We start from the raw sequence: 20,199 nt of genomic DNA, 5'->3' as shown, positions 1-20,199 counted from the left end.
AGCATTCTTAAGACTTTGTCCCCAAATACGTCTTTCCCTCTCTGTCTTTAGGAGCTAGAGTAGATATTCAGGATGAGGCCTAGTGCAGAGGTGGGTAACCTGCAGCCTCAAGGCCACATGTGGCCTTCTAGGTCCTCAGTGCAGCCTTTTGACTGAGTCCAAGTTTTGCAGAACAAATCCTTTTATTAAGGGGATTTGTTCTGTGAAGTTTGGATTCAGTCAAAGGGCCGCACTTGAGGACCCTAGAGGGCCACATGTGGCCTCAAGGCTGCAGGTTACCCATCGGTTGGTCTTGTGTAAAGATGACTTGAACAGAGTGGTGAATACTATTCTGAATTGCAGCCAAGCGGTTCAGTGGATAAAGTGCCAGGCCTGGAGTCAAGAAGACCTAACTTCAAATCTAACCTCAGACAATTATTGGCTGTATGACCTAGGGAAAGTCACTTAACCCTGTTTGCCTCAGTTTCCTCATCTGCAAAATGATCTGGAGAAGGAAATGGTAAAGCACTTCAGTATCTCTACCAAGAAAACCTCAAATGGGGTCATGAAGGGTCAGACATGACTGAAATGACTGAACAACAAAGATGACTTGTTCCAAAGTCTATAGAATAGTAAATAAATGCTTAGCATAATAACAGCTAGCATTTATGTAGTGCTGTAAGGTTTACAAAGTGCTTTACAAATTTCATTTCATTTGGTCTTCACAACATCCCTGGGAGGTAGACACTATTATTATCCCCATTTTATGGATAAAAAAACTGAGGCAGGCAGAAGTCAAGGGACTTGCCCAGGGCCACAGAACTAGTAAGTGTCTGAGGCCACATTTGAACTTAGATCTACCTGACTCCAGGGCTCTGCCCTGTGCAGTATGGCACCACCTAGAGTAGCAGGAGAATAAAACAGTGCCTATCACAGCAGACTCAGATCTCAATTGCTTGTGTCTGTTGCAGCGCAATTTGCATTCCTATCACTCCAGTGATTAGTTCTTTTTTTTTAAATTTTATTAATTTATTTTGATTTATCAACAATCACTTCCATATGCTTTTGAGTTGAAAATTTTTCTCCCCCTTCCTCCCCCCCCCAAGATGGCGCACAATCTGATATAGGCTTTACATTTACATACCCATTAAATGTATTTTCACATTAGTGAATTTGTAAGTAAAAATTAAAACCAATAGGAGGAACCATCAGAAAGATGAAACAAAACTCAACAGAAGGTAAAAATAAGTGTCCAGTGATCAGTTCTTAAGCAGCCTATCTGTCCAGCAGGCCTTTTCTCTCCGACTCACCTTGTCCATCCTGTCTCTTTCCACCCCAAACCTGCCTCCGTACCCATGGGATGCTTTGGGCCCTGCTTCCAGTTCCTTTTTCTTGAGGACATCATGTTCTTCTGACACTTTGCTCCTCAGTTGGTGGATGCTGGAAGTAACCAAATCACACAGATTCAGGGATCGTTGTAGGAAGGCAGTGCAACGTAAAAGAAGGAACATTGGCCTGGGAGTTAAGAGCCCTGGCTTGTCACACAAAAGAAACCAGAGCAGCTGAGGTAGAGAGGTGTCAAAGTAACAGCTATGGTCAATAGCCCTGGGATTGACACATCAGTGTCTCTCTTTCCCTAGGGATGCCTTCCAGCAGGAGATAAAAGTAAGGAGAAGCAAAACTTCTGATCCAATATTTGTAAGGCCAACCCACTCCAAAGCTAATTCTCCTGGAACTCCAGAGGGTGGAATTGTGTGATGCTAGGTGAGATCTGAGATGAAACAACATGATTGGGGAGGTAGAAGTGTGTTGGTCATAAGTAGCCTTACCTGTATATCTGGGCTTCTTTGTGTTTTATGCATCCCTAGAGAAGTCTATTAAGAATTGTTAAGGGGTCCCGGACTTGTCTTTTTGAGTTGCCATATTTTCCAGAACCATTGGACCCAGCATATGCAATGTGTCAAGGACAAAGTCCCACCCCCACCCCCAACCTGAGCTGATATAATGTGTTGTTTGCATCCCGAGCAGGGCTCCCTGTGTGTCCTTGGGAGACAAGACAGGCTCCAGATCATCTGCACTAGGCTTATGCAGCTGAGACCCATGTAGATAAATAGCCCATCCTATCTTTGTAGTCTAGCACAAGGGTAGGGAACCTGCAGCCTTGAGGCCACATGTGGCCCTCTAGGTCCTCAAGTGTGGCCCTTTGACTGAATCCCAACTTCACAGAACAAATTCCCTTAATAAAAGGATTTGTTCTGTAAAACTTGGACTCAGTCAAAAGGCAGCACCCAAGGACCTAGAAGACCACATGTGGCCTCAAGGCTGCAGGTTCTCCACCCCTGGGACTGTAACAATTCTCAAGTGAAAAGTATGAAGCTTTTGTCATTGCCTTGCTCCTCCCCATCAGGAAGTGCTTTGTCCTTTTCCCACTGGGTACTGCACCTTTTCCCCTCCCATGCCACACCCTTTTAGATGGAAATTCCTGGTATCGCCTCCTTCCTTTTCCCTATTATGAAGACGCAAAATTCTGTGTGGATTGTGAACTCTTTGGGTTCAACATACATGTTCGTTTCTATTATAATAAACCTAGTTTTTGCCCAAGTTTCATGAAGTTGTGATTGCCTGTTGACAAGTCTTATGTGCCTGGTTGCACTATAAACTGCCCAAGCTCTCATACACAGAGAACACTGAAAGGCTGATTGATGACTTGGTCACAAAGCCAATGACAAGTGTATTCTTGACAAAGCGCATGCACATTTAGGGTTCTAAGCTATTTCCTCTCTAGGAACCCATGTCTGACCATGACAGAAATCTTTAAATTGTTTGGGTTTTCCTTAACCCTCACAGCAAAGAGGTGCCCAGGCAACAGATTGTTTGTCAGGGAGGAGAGGTTGAATTAGGTACAGATTTTCTGTTAATGCCACTCCAGACACCAGCACAGCAGCTCAGACTCCCGGAAGGGAGAAGCTTGGCCTGGTCTAAGAGTCAAAGCAAAATGGAACTGATAATGATACACACTTCTCAGAAAGGATCCTAGAAAAGAAACAGTCTTATTTGATTAGTCAAAACCATACAGACCCCGGTCTTCCTAAGCTACACAGACATGAAATTGGCCAACCACATGTGACATATACCTCATAATGTCCTGGTGCCCCAGAGTTAAGCAGTTTTGCTGGCATCAGAGAATTGTCCTGACTATTTCCTTCTCCTGTCCAGTACATTGAGCAGGGCTGCGTTTCAACACTGATAACTTCCTCCAAGAAGGGTTTTAGGAAACAAGGGGAAGAGTTAGACTTCTAAGATTGTAGCTGTAAACTTTACTGCTCCATATAAAATTCTTAAGCTCAGGGTAGAGGTTGTTTTCTATTTGTCCTAAGCACTGTCTTTACTAGAACCTTAGTTGAAGGCCACATATGAATAAAAAGCAGTTGCATCAGTTTAAAGGTAGGGGGCAATAGGTAATTTGTAAAAGAAATAATAAAAGTTCAAATCACTTCATTTAAAAATTAAGAGAAACAAGCACAAAATTGTGTTAAATGAACATGGAAATGACAAATTATCCAGCTTGTTATTACAGCCAGTTAAAAGAGTGAGAGACATCCAAAGAAAAAGGCCATCTTCTTGCCAGCCAGGACTGGAAACCGAGAACTTGGCCCTTTTGTCCCCACACTCCCTGGGAGCTCCCTGGTCTGATCGGTGAGCTTTACTGGGCTTCCCAGTCATCCTCCTACTGGCCACCTTCCCACCATGCTGGTATCTCTAACTACTGCTCCATCCTTGCTTACAGTTCTGGGACCATAAAGAATTACAATCAAATCAATACTGTAATTACTCCTGGAAGGCGTATAGCAGTTTATTCCTCAATGGCACCCCTCTCTTTACTTCCCAAGACAAAATACACCTCCCTGGCCATTACTGCCTTCTGTGTGTTGTTTCCCTGTGAGAGCCTTGGGGTGAGACTGTGTTTGCTTTTGTTTTGGCACCCCTAGTACTTAGTACAGTGCCTGGCACATAGTATGTGCTTAATAAATACATTTCCTTTCTTTCATTCATTCATATGCTGGAAAAAGAAATGAGAAGAGGGCATCAGCGAAGAAAAGAGAATGGGAGGAAAGAAACGGATCCTCACGTTAGCACATCTATCAATCAGCCTCTCTGCTGAAGAAGCTTCAATCTTTACCCCTTCTTCTTCCTTCACTTTCTCAGATCATTCCATGCTGGCCCAATACTATAGAATAAGTATACAATTTTTAAAAATGAGGAGTACCAGAGGTCAGGTCAGAGGAAGGAAAAATAATCTCCATCTGGGAGAATCAGTAAATATTTCATTTGAGCTGGCCTTGGAAAGAAGAATAGGCTTTCAAAGGGAAAATAAGAAAAGGAAGATGGAGAAGACACAAGGGAAATCCCACATACAGGGAACATTGTGAGATGGGAAAACACTTGACGTGTATAGGTAAAACTACCCCGCATACATTTATTTCATTCCTAAGGGAACCCCTGTAAGCCACCGCAGTAGGATCATAGATGAAGCTGAAATGGGCTTGACCTCAGCGCTTATCTCATCCAACTCCCTCATTTCACAGATGAAGAAAGAGTCTCCTAGAGATTAAGTGACTTGTCCAACTTCATTCAGGGCACCTTGTAGTAAGAAGCAAAGCTGCAATTTAAATTAAGATCTCCTTCGTATTCATTATTACATCATACCACCATTCTGCCTCCTCTCGGGTGATCTTTCCTACTTGGCTTCATCTCTTGTTGTAGCTGATAAACCTGAAGAATCCATCACTTCTTTTACAATACCTCGGAGGTGCTCTTCAAACTATTATTTTAATTTCCTATTTGTGCCTGATCACACTTGGTGTGGCCCCTGTTCCCTTCTCATTCTTTGTCATCTCCCCATCCGTGTGATGCCCTCTTTGCTTTTCCAGTTTCATATTCTCAGATGTGTTTTGTTTTGTTTTGTTCCTTTTATGGAACCACAGAATGAAAGAGATAGAGGGACTTTAAGAATCAAGGTCTTCATTTTGCAGATAAAGAAACTGAAGTCCCAAAGGTTTCAGTGGCACAGCTATCTAGTAGTAGAGCTGAGACTAAAATCCAGGTTTATATATTCCTAGTCCTATGGGTCTTTTTCTTCTATATTAACCAGTGTCCGGGTTGTTTTTTTTTTTTTAATCTTTGACACTAATTATCCTAGAATAAGAATAGGGACTGACTGACATGTGATTTCATTAGTATAGGGTACTCCCAAGATGGAGAAATTCCCTCTATTACTATAGATCAGGATCTTAGTAATTTATATCCTTAGAGAGATGCTTGGAGCACTGAAAAATGAAGAGCTCTTTCTGCTCTGCATCATTCTTGTCCTTCCAAGCGTGGTGAAAGAGGAAGACCTAGTATTTCCCCATAGAAGGAATCCTTTTTCTTCCCATCAAGTGCATGAGTAATCGCATTCTCTTGCTAGCATCTCTCCCACTGCCAAGATGATGAATTCAATTGTATTATCACTTTCATAAAGGGTGTGGTCTACACACTACTGGAAAAGGGGTTCTATTTCGTGGAGCTACACCACCATCATGTGGTCATTTTGTATATTGCTGCTAATAATTGTTTAATTGTAAGAAACTTAAATGGAAATTTGGAGCAGCACAGTGGATAGAGTGCTGGCCCTGGAGTCAGGAAGACTCGCCTTCCTGAGTTCAAATCCAGCCTCAGACACTTATTAGCTGTGTGACCCTAGGCAAGTCAGTTAATCCTGTTTACCTCAGTTCCTCATCTGTAAAATGAGCTAGATAAGGAAATGGCAAACCACTCCTGTATCTTTGCCAAGAAAACCCCAAATGGTGACATGGAGAATCATTCACAGCTGAAAATGACTAAATAACAAATAACAAAACTGAAATTTGTGAGGCTACAGTAGCCTGGCAGCATAGTTTAGCCCAGCTCAGTGAGTACTGACTTCCACATCAGGAAGATTCATATTCAGGTCGTCTTCCATTTCCACATAACAAAAGACTTTTGACAGAGTAGAAGCATGGATTAAACCTATGTGGACACCACTTAATAACAATGAATATAAAGCCCTCGACTTCTCCCGGAGCTTATCTTCATAGATACAGTTTCAATAAAATGCATACATTAGTAGTATGGCAATGGGCAAGTCACTTTCTCAGCGCCCCTAGGTAACTCCCTAGGACAGAGGTTTTTAGCCTTTTCGTATGTGTTCTGGATGCCTTTGTTGGTCTAGTCAAGCTTATGGACCCCTACTTAGAATAATGTTTTTAAATGCATAAAATAAAATATGTAGGATTACAAAGGGAACCAATTTGTTAAAATACAGTATTTATACACATATAAAGTATGTATATATATATACACACACACATATAAAATACAGTATATATATATATATATAAAGTCTATGTATACATATAAAATACAGTATGTGTGTGTGTGTATATATATATATATATACACATACATATACATATAACAAATTAATGTACCTCAAGTTAGAAACCTCTGCTCTATAACATTGTCTTTCTGGTTCATGATACCCAATTCCAGCACAGCCCAGAACCTGAACTACGGAAAGAAAACTGGTTTGGGAGTCAGGGGCCCTGAGCCCCAGCTCTGGAATTAACTAGCTGTGTAACTTTAGGCAAATCATTGCACTTGTCTTGATTTTGAGTTCTTCATCTATAAAATGGGATTGATGGGGTTAAATGCTTTCTAAGAGCCTATCCTGTGACCCTGATTCTAGGTACTTAGAAAGTGACCCAAGGATACCTACCTCCTACTAGTATGCAACCTAGGGAAGGGAGAGGCAAGACTTTACTGCACCAAAAGGGAAAAATTAAGTTAAAATATTGGGGTGCACATAGATCCACACGATGACAGATTGTATAGTTTGTTGTTGTTGTTCAGTCTTGTCTGACTCTTCATGACCTCATTTGGGTTTTTCTTGGCAGAGACACTGGAGTGGTTTGCCAGTTCCTTCTCCAGCTCATTTTTACAGATGAGGAAACTGAGGCAAATAGGGTTAAGTAACTTGCCCGGGGTCACACTGCTAGGAAGTGTCTGAGGCTAAATTTGAACTCAGAAATATGAGTCTTCCTGACTTGGGGCAGAGCACTTTATCCACTGAGCCAGTATTAGCAAGGCTCTAGCCTACTTATTTTTGAAAAACCTCTGTCTCAAACTCTTTCAGTCTGAGAGCTTTAAAATTCCTTTTGACCTGATAATAAAGGTCTTTCAAGAGCAAAGGAGAAATTTCAGGATTTCAAAGATGAGATGAGATTTGGCTAAAAAATAGAACAAATTGAAGCCTGAGATGGTACAGGTGAGTCATTTATAAAGGTCATACTGACATGTCAGTAAGAAAAAATAGCAGGCGAAATTCTGGCCCTGCTTTTCAGTTCACTGATGTAGAATTCACCTGACTTAGAAATGGATTTAGATACTGTCTTGCACTCAAATAGCTTGTGAGTACTATATTATTTTTTTTTATCCTACCCAAGAATCTAAATGCAAAACCAAATTCAGAAATATACTTAAAGTGTTTCAGGCTTATAAACAATACACATATGCTTTTAAAAAAATTTATTTGTAGTGGATAGAGCACTGGCCCTAGAGGTAGGAGGACTTGAGTTCAAGTCCAGCCTCACACCAAACACTTGACACTTACTAGCTGTGTGACCCTGGGCAAGTCACTTAACCCCAGTTGCCTAAAAATAAATAAAAAATCTATTTGTGATAATCTGATACTGGAATTTTTAAAGAGGAGAAGTTATTGGTTGGTTTTTAAAATAACGTCTTTTAAATTACCTTAGGAAATGAGAGAAGACAAGAAAAATGCATTATTTTACTGCTTTTAATAGTCACTAGGTGGGCAAAATGTGAAGCTGAACTTCAGATGTATTATTTACATCAAAGAATGGTATCAGGGAGTCAGGAGGACCTGAGTTCAAATCCAGCCTCAGATATTTGACCTTACTAGTTGTGAGACCCTAGGCAAGTCACTTAACCCAAATTGCCTCACCAAAACAAAAGGAATGGTATCAGGCTCCCTCTGACCTGAAACATGAATCCCCTCTGTAGCATCTTGACAACAGCATATCCAGATTCTGCTTAAAAGCTTCCAGCAACAGGGTATTTATGAACTCCCAAAGCTGTCTATCTCATTTCTAGACAGCTCCGATTGTTAGAAAGTTTTTTTTTCCTTTTTCCTGGCTGAAATCCCCTTTCCCATAACTTCTACCCCTCTGGTCCTAGTTCTTCATTTTGGGGAAGATCAGAATAAGTCTAATGCTTCTACATTAAAACCTTTCAAATATTTCAATATTCAATATCATGTCACCACTCCCACCTCCACTTGTACCCCCATGAAGTTTCTCTTGGCTAGCTATTCCTAGTTCCTTCAATTGATCCTAGAAGGAGGAAGAGTGCTGTTTATAAGGCATGGAATGAGCTGCCTTGCTCCTAAATCCAACCCTGCTCCAAACGTCCCTATTTCTGTCATGAGAATCTCTATCCTCCCAATCATCCACGTTCATATCCCCAAGGGTTTCTTGGCTTTTCCCTGCACATCACTCCCTAATTCAATCAGTTGCCAAGTCTCGTGGCTTCTACATCTTTTAACATCTCCTATTCTAAGTCTTCTAATATCTCTACTATTCAAACCATTGTTTTCCATGGCTAGCAACTTAAATCATGCCTTCACCACCTCTAACCTGCTATTATAATAACTTCCTTTATTGGTATTTCTGCTTCCAGTCCTTCTCCTCTCTAGCATTCCTTTTGATATTCTCAATTCACACTTGGTTTTAGCCTTGAAATTGAAACATACAATACTCTCAGAGAGTTTGAACTTTTAGCAATTCTGCCAGAACGTACCAAATGTTTGGTGATATGCACTCCAAAAAATACCTTCAAACACTTTAAAATATCTGCTCATCAATACAATGTTCAATGCTTTATTATGCCTGTCATCAGGAAAGACATCATAGGAAGAATAATGGCCTTGGAGAAGACGTCCACAGCTTAGCACTAACAGTCCATCAAGGAATTCAATTCCCACTTAAAAAGAAGCAAGCAACCTTGACAAATCCCCAAAGCTAACAATAACCTAGGCTACATCAAAAGATAGAGCAGCTAGGGAGTAGAGGGGATAGAGCACTGGGCTTGCAATCAGGAAGACTCATCTTCATGAGTTCAAATCTGGCCTCTGATACTTATTAGCTATGTGACCCTGGCCAAGTCACTTAGACCTGTTTGCCTCAGTTCCTTATCTGTAAAATTACTTGGAGAAGGGATATGGCAAACCACTCCAGTATCTTTGCCAAGAAACTCCCCCAAAATGCGGTCACAAGGAGTTGCACATGACTGAAATGACTGAACAACAACATCAAAAGATGGAATACAAGACTACGAACCCAATATAGTCTTGTTGCCCTGTTCAGTCAACCACCTATAGTATTACATTCAGAACTCGATTACTCATTTTTTGAAGTTCATCATAATCTGGAAAGTATCCAGAAGAAGGCAACCAGGATTGTGAAGTGGTTCAAGAACTCGTCATATGTGGTCCCACTGAAGGAACAAGAGAAAGGAAGGCAGTATAGAAGTGGTGATTGTCTCAAAGTATTTGAAGGACTGTGATCTTGTCACAAAGAGCAGAACTAGGTATAAGAGATGGAAGTTGGAGAGAGAGAGGCAGACTTGGGCTTAATGTACAGAAAAAAAACTTTCTAACAATGAAAGCTATCCCAAAATGGAATGATTTGCCTCTGGAGATACTAGATTCTCTATCTGTTAGGTAGAGACTGGGTGCTGAATGATCATTTATAGGGCATGTGAAAATCTAGGGGATTCTTATTCAGATATGGGCAGGGATATGCTGGAGCCGGCTCAAAAGAGCCAATTGTTAAATTTTCAGTGAGCAGTTATACTTCAGAAATCAGCAAACACTACAAATCAAGCCTTGATTTGATTGTTTTGTTGATTGTCTAGGTTTAAGAAAATGATGGAGAAAATATTATTAATGCAAATTAAACTTAAAAGTGTGCCTGCTTTTTTTCAGAGTTGATTGTTAAACATTTACCAGAATTTTCCACCAGAATATAAGTTGAACTAGAGAGCCTTTAAGGCCCCTGAGCTATTAGGCTGTGTTTTATATACTGAACTGATCACTTTGACCAGGAAATTAGGTTTTAAACCTAAAGCTAAATCTGGAATTTGAAATGTTACATAATAATGAATCTCTAGCAGTATTTAATACTTTTCAAAGTAATTTCATATATTTGATTTTTGATCCTCACAACACCCACTAAGTCAAGCAAGACAGATATTAACAATCTCCTTTTCAGAAATGGGAAATGAAGTCTTGCTCAGGGATCACATAACAAGTCAGTGGTGAAACTAGGACCAGAACCCAAATTTGCTAACTTCCAATCCAAACCTTCTTCTGCTACGTAATAGTAATAGCCAGCATTTACATGACACTTTAAGATTTACAAAGTGCCTTACTAAATACTTTATTTCATCCTCAAAATAAACCTGGGAGGTATTTTCCTTATTTTACAGATGAAAACACTGAGGCAGGCAGAGGTTAAGTGATTTGCCCAGGGTGATACAGCTATTAAGTGTATGAGGGTGCACTTGAACTCAAATCTTCCTGACTCCAGGTCCAACACTGTAGCCACTGCACCATCTAGCGGCCTTTCTAATAATGGTCCAGTCCTGTGATTTCATTGGTATAGGGAGCTCCCTGATAAGGAGACTTCCTCTGTCAATATAGGTTAGCAACTGTTCTACAACTTAAAGTCTTGGAAAGTTGCCACCTGGGCACTGAGAGATCAAGAGATTGGGCCAGGGTCATATAGCAGGTATGTAGCAGGTGGGATTTGATCCAAAGTCATCCTGAACATGACAAAGGTGGCTGGAGGACTGGTTTAGGAATCACTTTCTTTCCATGTATTATAAGATGCAGCTATCATTGCAAAGTGGGAGAGGCCAGCTCATTCAGGTTTCCCATATCACATCCCAGTGTAGAACCAGCCTAAAAAATGGATGGGATTCCTAAAGATGTTTCCCAGGTCAATTTATTAAAGTCTGCTTTAACTGGTCAATGGGAGGGAAGCAAAGGAAAACAAAAATGAAGGAGGTAGATGGCCTCTGAGATCCTTTCCAGCATTAAATCTATAATCCTATGGTCTCTCCCAAAAAGACAGACCTCTGGGGCCCATCTGAGCCTATCATGGCAAACCTACTCTCTTCAATAAATTGAACAAATAGCAGGGAATGTGTAGGCAGATTGACAGAGGAATGAATTGCTCACGGTCCATCTTGTAACCGCAACTCACTAAATGATGACTAAATTTAGTCAAGAAAGAAAGCAAGTCCTGGAGTGGGGGAGGGTTAGAAGAAGAGACTACCACTTCCTTTTCCTGCTGTGAGTCATGAGAGCATTGCAAGTTACTGCTCCCCATCCCCCACTCCCACCAGACCTTCCCTCACTGTGTGGTACTTAAGATGACGACTACTAGCATCAGCACCAGCCTTTGCCAGCTGCCACACACAGAGAATATGACTCAAACCCACAGCTGGGCCATGGGATGGGAATGGGAGTTACTAGAGAAACTCTAGAAGGGTAAAAAGACTTAACTGCTTTCCATTCTTTCCCATCCAAGCCCCATCTATTTTCAATTTCTCTATATCCATACCCTTGGGTTTGCTTTCTGGCCTACACCCTAAACACACACACACACACACACACACACACACACAAAACACGCTCTCTCCCTCTCTCTCTCTCTCTCTCTCTCTCTCTCTCTCTCTCTCTCTCTCTCTTTCTCTCTCTCTCTTTCTCTCTCTCTCTCCCTCTCCTTCTCTTTCCCATTCCATTCTTATTCCATCATCCTTTCTTGTCCCCTTCCCCAGTCTAAACTCTAGTCTCTCATTCTCTCCTGTCCCTCATTATTCTACCACCTCCAAACAGAAGCCTATCAGAAAGATCCCAAGACAGATAAATGAATGGATGGGTGAATGAATAAATAAATGGATGGATGGATGAATGAATGAATGAATGAATGAAAGAATGAATGAACGAATAACTTTGTAGGTATCATGTATTATGACAATGTGTCTTCATAATTATTTGCAGGGGCACTAGAGGAAAAGCTAGTCTGTTCTATGGAGAGAAATCAGCTTAAAGAGAGATTAACTTACAGGTGAGTAAAAAGTGGGTGTTATGGTAGAGGGAAGTTCTTAGTGTGTGGGCATCCAAATCCTAGTACCTTAGAAATATTAAATAATGGGTTCTTAATCATATCACCTGGTATTAATTCTTCTATTGACATGTATATAAGTATTTTTTTTACTTTGAGCTATTCTGGTATTAATTTCCCTGCTACTCAATTCAATTTATTCCAACAAATTTATATTGTCTACTGTGTACAAGATATTATGTACTCAGCACTAGACTATAAAGGTAGATATGATGTAAGCCTTGCTCTCAAGGACCTTATATTCCAATGAAGAAAATGACAAGGACAATATAACTATGACACAAGGATGAATGAGATAAAGGCTAAAGAGATATCCAGAGAAAATGCTTATTTCCCATTCAGAGGAGTCTAATTGGACAAAAAAAAAAGGATCATAGAACTTTAGAGGAGGAAAGGACCTTGGAAATCATCTACCCTATACCCTCACTTTACACATAAAAAGTCCTCACTCCCTCGAACAAATAAGTTACGAAGTTTTTTAAAATTTTTGTTTTATTGTCTACTTCCTTGACATCTTTCATAATCTTCCTCTTCTTTTTAGTCACTGCCCTGGTTTAAACACATCTCCTCTCCCCTAAACTACTACAATAGCTTCATAACTGATCTCCTTGTCTCCAGTATTTCCTTTCTCTAACACATTCTCCACACTAGTTAACCTCAAATAGAAATAGGGCCACTAAACCATACATAAGGATCTCTTCCTTAGAAAATTAGATATTAACATTATCTATGTTCTACTATATTTTTAATTATCTTATTAAATATTTCCCAATTACATTTATTTTATCCCCTTCCCCAGTTAAAATAGATAAAAAGAAATCCTTTTATCCAGTTTAATAGCCAAACAGAAATCAGAGAAAGTATGCAAAGGAGAATACATATCAGACAATAAAGTGAAGGAACTCTCCCATTTGAGAGTGAGGTAACCCAGTTCAACCCAGAGACAGAATCCTAGATCTCGCCCAAGGGAAAGTTTCCCAAAGTCTCTAGTGTTATTGACATGGGAATAAGGACAAGGCAGAGACTGCCAGCTCCTCTCTTGTTGGCTTCTTCCCAAAGTCTTATTCTTCCTTCAGCAAGTAAAGTAGGTTTGTAATCTGGTTCTGGCCTCACTGGAGAGTGCTGCCTCCTGCAATGCTGCCCTTAGACTTCACCTTTAACACCTGTGCTCCACATAGCTACCAAACTGACATTTCTAAAGCACAGTTCTAACCATGTAACTCACTTCATGTAACTCCGGATATACAAACTACTGTGCTTTTGTAGCAGGGAACTGGCACAAGCATCAGTTACAGAATCTCTCCATATACTCCCATGTCCCTCCAAGGTACCTCCATTACATGTCATCACTTGTCTCCTGGAAGCATTCTTTCCAGCTTCTTCCACCATGGGGAGCAGCATCAAAGGCACCCTGCACATTTGTCAGTTCCTCATTCCACTCTTTATTTGAAGTCCTTCACAATCTAATTCATCCCTTGAGATTGATTTCATATTATCATCCCTCACTAACTCTATGTTGCAGCACACTGGCCACCTTGCTCTTCCTGGGAGATAGATAATAACCCATCTCCTGCCCTCTGCACAGGCTACTGGCCTCCTCTGCCTCCTCACATTGGCCTTTGCAATCTCTATGACCCTTCAGTTTCAGCACCACCTCCTATGAGAGGCCTTTCCTGACTTCTCAAGTTGTTAGTACTTCCCCAACCACCACCACCACCATTAAAAAAAAGGCTATATATTTATTTTTATATGCTTATTATTTTATATATTTGTATTATATGTTAAGTATTCATGATATTTTATGTTATACTTATATATTATATTTCTAAACTTTATATTTACATATTTATTATATTTATTTTCTATATTTATATTATATATTAAATATTTATATCTTTATTATATGTATACTTTATACATTTTTATCTATGTACATGTTGTTCACACTTAGGATCAGGAAAACTCCTTGAGGATAGGGGCTTTTTCATTTTCTCTTTGCATCTTCATCATATGACATATATTTTAGATAGATAGATGGACAGATGGACAGATGGACAGACAGATAGACATACAGACAGACATCTTTTCTGATGAACTGTTGTCTAGCCCCTGTGTTCCCAACTTAAATTTGTTAAATTACATTTTTAAAAAATCAAGTGTAAGACTTTACATTTATTACTATTAAATTTTATCTTAATAGATATAGCCTAATGCTTTATACAATTGGTATTGGTGGCAGGGTCGGTGAGGCAAGATCTTGACTGTCACCAAATGTATATATTTATACCTCCTAGCTTTGTCAAACAGCACAGTGCCAAGCAAGTTAAAATTTAATAATTAATGACTTTCTCTTTGAATTCAACCATTCAACTGGCTCCGGACCCATCTTAAATTGACTATCTTTTATCCCACATTTCTCCATCTTGTCCACACGAGAAAACTTTGTCAAATGTTTTGCTAAAATTTAAGGTGCAAAATTCTTTCGGTTTATTAGCCTAGAAATCCTGTAATCAGTTCAGTAAGACCTGTCTTCAATGAAGGAATGCAGACTTTGTGATCATTGCTCCATTTTTTGATGATCACTGACCATCCATTTAAGAATACATTCTACAATTTCATGAGGAATAGAAGTCAAGACCACAGTCCTATTACGCTGTGCTCTCTCTTTGTCTCTGTCTCTCTCACTCTTTCCTCCAGTCATCTGAATCCAGTGGCAAGACAAAAGTCAAGATGACTGGTGATGTCCCAGGAAATACCCTATATGTTAGGCCTCAACAGGCAATGCTGAGAGGCTATGGGCCTTCAGAGGCAGAAGCCTAGCTTAATTACCTAGTGAACTTGATACTTCCCTCCTTTGCCAGTCTTGTAATGAGATTACCTTACCCTGAATTTTGGGGTACTCAGGAACTGAAAGACACGCCTGAATTTTGCAAATGTTTAACCAGTCATGATTCCATCTAGGTGTAGTTTCAGATAAAGGAGCATGTCTAGATTAATTATTCGCTCCCTTTATAGCATTCTTCTGATTATTGAAATAAAAACTTTTGCCTCCAGTTGAAAAAAAATAAGGTTGTAAAGGGCTTTAAAGGCTAAACGGAGTTTATATTTGGCCTTAGAGTTAACAAGAAGCCATTGGAATTTGAGCAGGGGGATGACATGGTAGAGCCTACATTAAAGAAAAGGAAGAAACAACCAAGAAGGCATGAAGATAGTAATATGTAATATTAGTAATAAGTAATAAGTAGTATTATAGTAATACTAATATGATGATATAAAATAGTAATAAGATGATACAGGGAAGGATGCCCAGACAATCAATGAACTCACAGAGTCAGAAAAAACAAACATTGTTTACAAAGTGTTCCAAATGATTTCGTTAAATTATCAGACATTAAAGCCCCTCTCATGACAGCTGAATATCTTGCCAGTCAGCCCCACCATGGGAGACTGCTTAGGATCCTAGTTTCCTTTTCCTAAGCCCAGAGAATCCCCACCTGCTACCTTGGCCCATCACATAAGCTATTAAAATTTAAAGCTGCAGTGAGACCTTTGGGACACCTCATACAATATATTACTGCATGACTCTCAAGACAAAAGGCACAAAGGTGTCCTCTTTTCTTTGTCATCCTCCACCCACCCATGAGGCCCAAAGCTTCCCTGGTGCTCCCCATCCATCCTCCGTCCACTCTGTCCTTTGACACTTACTTAATGTGTTCTTTTCTTCCAGAGCCCTCAATGGTCTTGGCTCCCCACCGCTGCTCCTTTTCAGAGATGTCATTCTGTAAAAGAGAGACTTTGGGAATAAGGGTTCAAAAGGAAGGAGGGGCCACCAAGACCTCAGGAATGTCCCTTACGGTCTCTGGCTGCTAGGAAACTCTTTAGAGACCTCTCATCTGCTCTAACCCCACCTTTCTCCAGTTTAAAGTCTAATCAATGACTATTGATAGAGGAAGACTCTCATCTCTCACATTTATAGGACCACAGATACTGAACCAGAAGGGACCTTAGAAACCATATAGCTTAACTTCTTCATCTTATAGATGAAAATAATGAGACCAAGAGAAGTTACATAATGATATCTCTTTTCCCTCTTCCATTTCCTTCCCTCTTCTCCAACCTCAGCCCATCCTTAGATCCCATGCCAAAGGGACATGATCTCCTTCTGCTTTTCTCAAGACATTCAACTGCTCCTTCTCTGTGCCCTTACTCTTTACTGTCAATGCTAGACAAGGAGTCTTCATGCTCCATCCATGACAGTTGAATATCTTGCATGGGAGATTCTTTAGAACCCCAATAGCTTTTTCCTGAGGCCAGAGAACCCCCACTAGCTATTGGGACCCATAATACTTCCATACTCACTACAAAGTCAGGATCTGTATCCCAGTCGTCACCTTGTGTCTCCACAGAAACAGACACATCGTGCCCCACTACTGACTTCCACATCTAGGGAAAATGCAGACAGAATGCACATCAGCTCTTGTGGCTACAGAGATCTTATGAATACCAGTAATATATAGGAACTCTCTCACTGCAATCACCAATCTTCTTCTGACCATTATCCTCTAACTAGTAAGGTAAAAAAAAACACTTATTAAACACCTACCTTGTGCCAGGCACAGTGCTAAGCACTTCAAGGAAGCCTTAAACCCCAATAGAACCTTGGTTAAAGCCTTCTCCATGTGGCCCATTGGAAATCATACACACAGTTTGTGTAACCTCTTATACCCTGTAGGAACACAATAGCCAATAACACATAAACAAACCTTCCTTCCCTTTCTACTAACCAATAACTCTTCAAAGAGTTCTTAAACGAAACTCTTTAGGGTATTTCCCCTGGCATGCCACTTGGGACTTTATGTAGTGCCCCTATGACAATTCCCAGGTCCTCAAACAGGTTCTTGGTACCTCAAATAACTTTTGATAATGCCCTCTACCACCCTGCAATGAACAACTAAAAACCAAAATTGGATGTTGTATAATTACAATGACAAGATTGGTTTTGGAAAGGAGTTCAGATAGTGCATTTCCTCCCACTTCCTTTCTTTGCAAAGGTGGATGATGGATATGTAATACTATGTATACTGACAGATGTGGTTGTTTTATTTCCTCTTTTTTAAAAAAAAAATTGTGTGGGGTTGGGGAGAAGAATATAATTATAAATGAAGATGTGAAAACTAAAGCTATCGATAGAAATAATCTATATATTTTTAAAAAGTATTCTTGCATGCACTTCCTCTTGAGAAGCCACTCCCCTTCCTTCTCCATCTTCTCTACACAGTGCGCTGGGAGACCACCCTTCACAATGTTTTGAAGGAAAAATGATGCAAAAATTTCCCCACATCTCCTCAGGAGTCACTGAAAGGGTACGTGTTGGGAGACTGACACTCTTGAAGAGTTACTGTAACAATTTAAGTCACCAAAACCATCCTGGGGCCACATATGCCAGTCAGTCCTCCAAACATTCCCTCTACCCCCATTGTTCCCTCCTAGAAGTTTCAATTGTAAATACAAGACCTGTGTTCCTATACTCCTATATTCCACCATACCAGATCTCCTAGGACTCCCTCATAATACGGGACGCTCAGCACAGGAACCCAGAAAAAGGAAGTTTCTGAAATTTTAATATCTTTTCAAACTGGTCTGTGAGGGATCTCCTCTGCTCACTCTGCTCTTCCAACCATCCCCTGCCACTAACTCCAGCCTACTATAGCTCTTTGAAGGGAGATGACCAGGGGAGGAAGCCCTGATGTGATGGCTAGGGGTAGGTAAGGCAAAAGCCAACATCCTGAGATTCAGAGTAGCAAGGCGATTCTAATTAAAGGGCCTAGTGTCCATTTCTCAAATCATTTCATAGAATCTTGGAAACCAGTTAACCTTGCTTTATTGTTTACTCAGCATCCCAGCATTTGCTATTCTGTTGTATATCAATTTGTATTTCCCGGTATATTACAATGTTTCATTTGTGTGTTCTGTCTCTCCAACTCGACTATGAGCTCCCCAAGGCAGAGACTTTCTGACTTCTTTTGCATTCTTCTTCCTAGCCTGGTATGTAGAGCTCATCAGATATCGAACAAATGTGCTTTTCCCCCCCTTTAAACAATATAACAACAGAGGAAAACCTAGAGAGTCCCCTTCTCTGCTTGAGTTTTGTCCTAACTCGGTCCTGAATCACTTCTCATGAGCTCTCTGCCTTCTCCTTCAGTCCCCCTCCTCAAATCTCTCTCATCCCAATTTCTTGTCATTCGAGGCCCAAATCTTTCATTCAGAACCTCCCACACCAGGGGCTCTGGAAACAGACAGGACCTATGAGGTTCCTCTCCTTTCATCCTCGTCACTCTGTTTTCCGACTCCCACCACGGCTTACCTCTCCTACCTTCAATGATAAGTTTCTCTCCTCTGGGAATCACAGTTTGATTCTTCCTGAAGATTCTGCTCGTTTCTCTGTTGCTGCTGCTGCTGCTGCTGCTCCAGAGTAAGAAAGTGCTTGCTACTTAAGTTCCTGTTTCAGGTTGTTTTCATTTCCTGCTGCCCTAGTCCATAGGGCAACTTCCTGAAGTCTGAGTCAGCTTAGTGGATTCAAGTTCAGTTAAATGAAAAGCAATTTATTGAGCTTCTTCTGCATGTCCAGCATTAATGTACTCGATACAGAAATAAGGTCCTGGCTGTTAAATAACTGACCATCTTCGTAGAGGCACAAGGCTATAACCAAAGTGGAGCATCTGGGGATGCCTGGGAAAGGGCTGAAAATTGTTCCCTCTGCACTAAAATTACCTTACAAGGTGTCAGATTTGGCATTAAGCAGTTGTCCAAGGATTCAGCAGTGTCTGGATTTCTGCAATGGTAGCAGATGCTTTGCATCCTCAGGCTACTGTCTTGTACCTCCCTGTAGTGTGCAGTGTGTCTGTAGGGTACCAACAGAGGATGTGTCCATTGTGTTGCTGCTCTTCCTTTCTTTGGCTATTGGAATGGTCAATCAATTATATCAGCATATTAAGTATAACAATCAATTAAAACTCATTCATTAGCTGGCCTGATGCTAGTCAACACCTCAACCAGGTACTGATTTTGCCATGCTAGAAATAGTTATAGAACTATTTCTAGGGCTCAAAAGTACAAAATTTGTGCCTATAGACTTGCCGACACAACTGGATGAAAATAACAAAAAATTGGGACCTAAAAAAACCAAATCAGGAGGGCAACTTATATATTCTACTGGAATTACACTTAATTTTTACTCACGGGCCTCTTCACAGCCCAGAGATTCTTGAAAGTAATAAGGCAAAGCCATTGGAAGACAAGCTCTGGAAATTTCTGCTAAGGTAGATGAGTTTAACACATGGGCTGGCTGTTTATCAAAGCAACAACTTAGCAACAGGAAAATCCAGAGTGGGATGTCAACAAAAGTTGGTCAGTAATAAATGTTTTTTGAAAGAATAGCTCACAAAAAAACAGAAACTGGTTGATTGGCTGGATCCAAAGACTAGTGATTAATGGAGAAAGATATTTGCAGTAAAGTGACCCCAAAAATCTTTTCTAGTCCCTATATTCTCTAATATTTTTAGCATCTACTTGGATAAAGGCATAGATGGCACGTTGATCAAATTTGTAGATGACATGAAACTGGAAGGGGTAGTTAAAATGTTGGACAACAGGCTGGGAGGATTACTTAAAATATTGGACAATCAGACAATACAAAAAAGATCTCAATAGCCTAGACCAGGAGTTCTAAACCTGGGGTCCATAATTTTTTAAAAATATTTTGATCACTGTATTTCAATTTAATTGGGTTTCATTGCAATCTTACATGTTTTATTTTATGTACTTAAAAACATTCTTCTGAGAAGGGGTCCATAGGTTTCAGTAGACTGACAAAGTGTTCAATGATACCAAAAAAAAAAAAAGTTAGGTGACCTTGGACTAGACAATTGGG

The 20,199-nt window shown here is 40.3% G+C and overlaps 1 protein-coding gene across 4 annotated transcripts in view; it reads right to left on the bottom strand.

Moving 5' to 3' along the window:
* The window catches only part of HCLS1 (hematopoietic cell-specific Lyn substrate 1), a 38,106-nt gene extending 19,338 nt beyond the window's left edge, over positions 1–18,768 (bottom strand). The window contains exons 1-4 of one of the 4 annotated variants that reach the window (XM_078146731.1): positions 18,634–18,768; positions 16,629–16,712; positions 15,975–16,048; positions 1,290–1,419 (exon numbers count right to left, since the gene is read on the bottom strand). In XM_078146731.1, the coding sequence (XP_078002857.1) occupies positions 1,290–1,419; positions 15,975–16,048; positions 16,629–16,712 (288 nt within the window). In that variant the 5' untranslated portion in view covers positions 18,634–18,768. Of the gene's footprint in view, positions 1–1,289; positions 1,420–15,974; positions 16,049–16,628; positions 16,713–16,872; positions 16,961–18,633 lie in introns of those variants that run through there. The other 3 variants (XM_020985918.2, XM_020985919.2, XM_078146730.1) reach the window with 3 other exon arrangements.
* Between the last annotated feature and the right edge of the window lie 1,431 nt (positions 18,769–20,199).

This window comes from Phascolarctos cinereus, unplaced genomic scaffold (genome assembly GCF_003287225.1).
Source record: "Phascolarctos cinereus isolate Bilbo 61053 unplaced genomic scaffold, phaCin_HiC Scaffold_726;HRSCAF=1367, whole genome shotgun sequence".
Classification (NCBI taxonomy): Eukaryota; Metazoa; Chordata; class Mammalia; order Diprotodontia; family Phascolarctidae; genus Phascolarctos; species Phascolarctos cinereus.
Note: the sequence above shows the minus strand (reverse complement) of the source record. Positions and strands in the feature narration are given on the sequence as shown.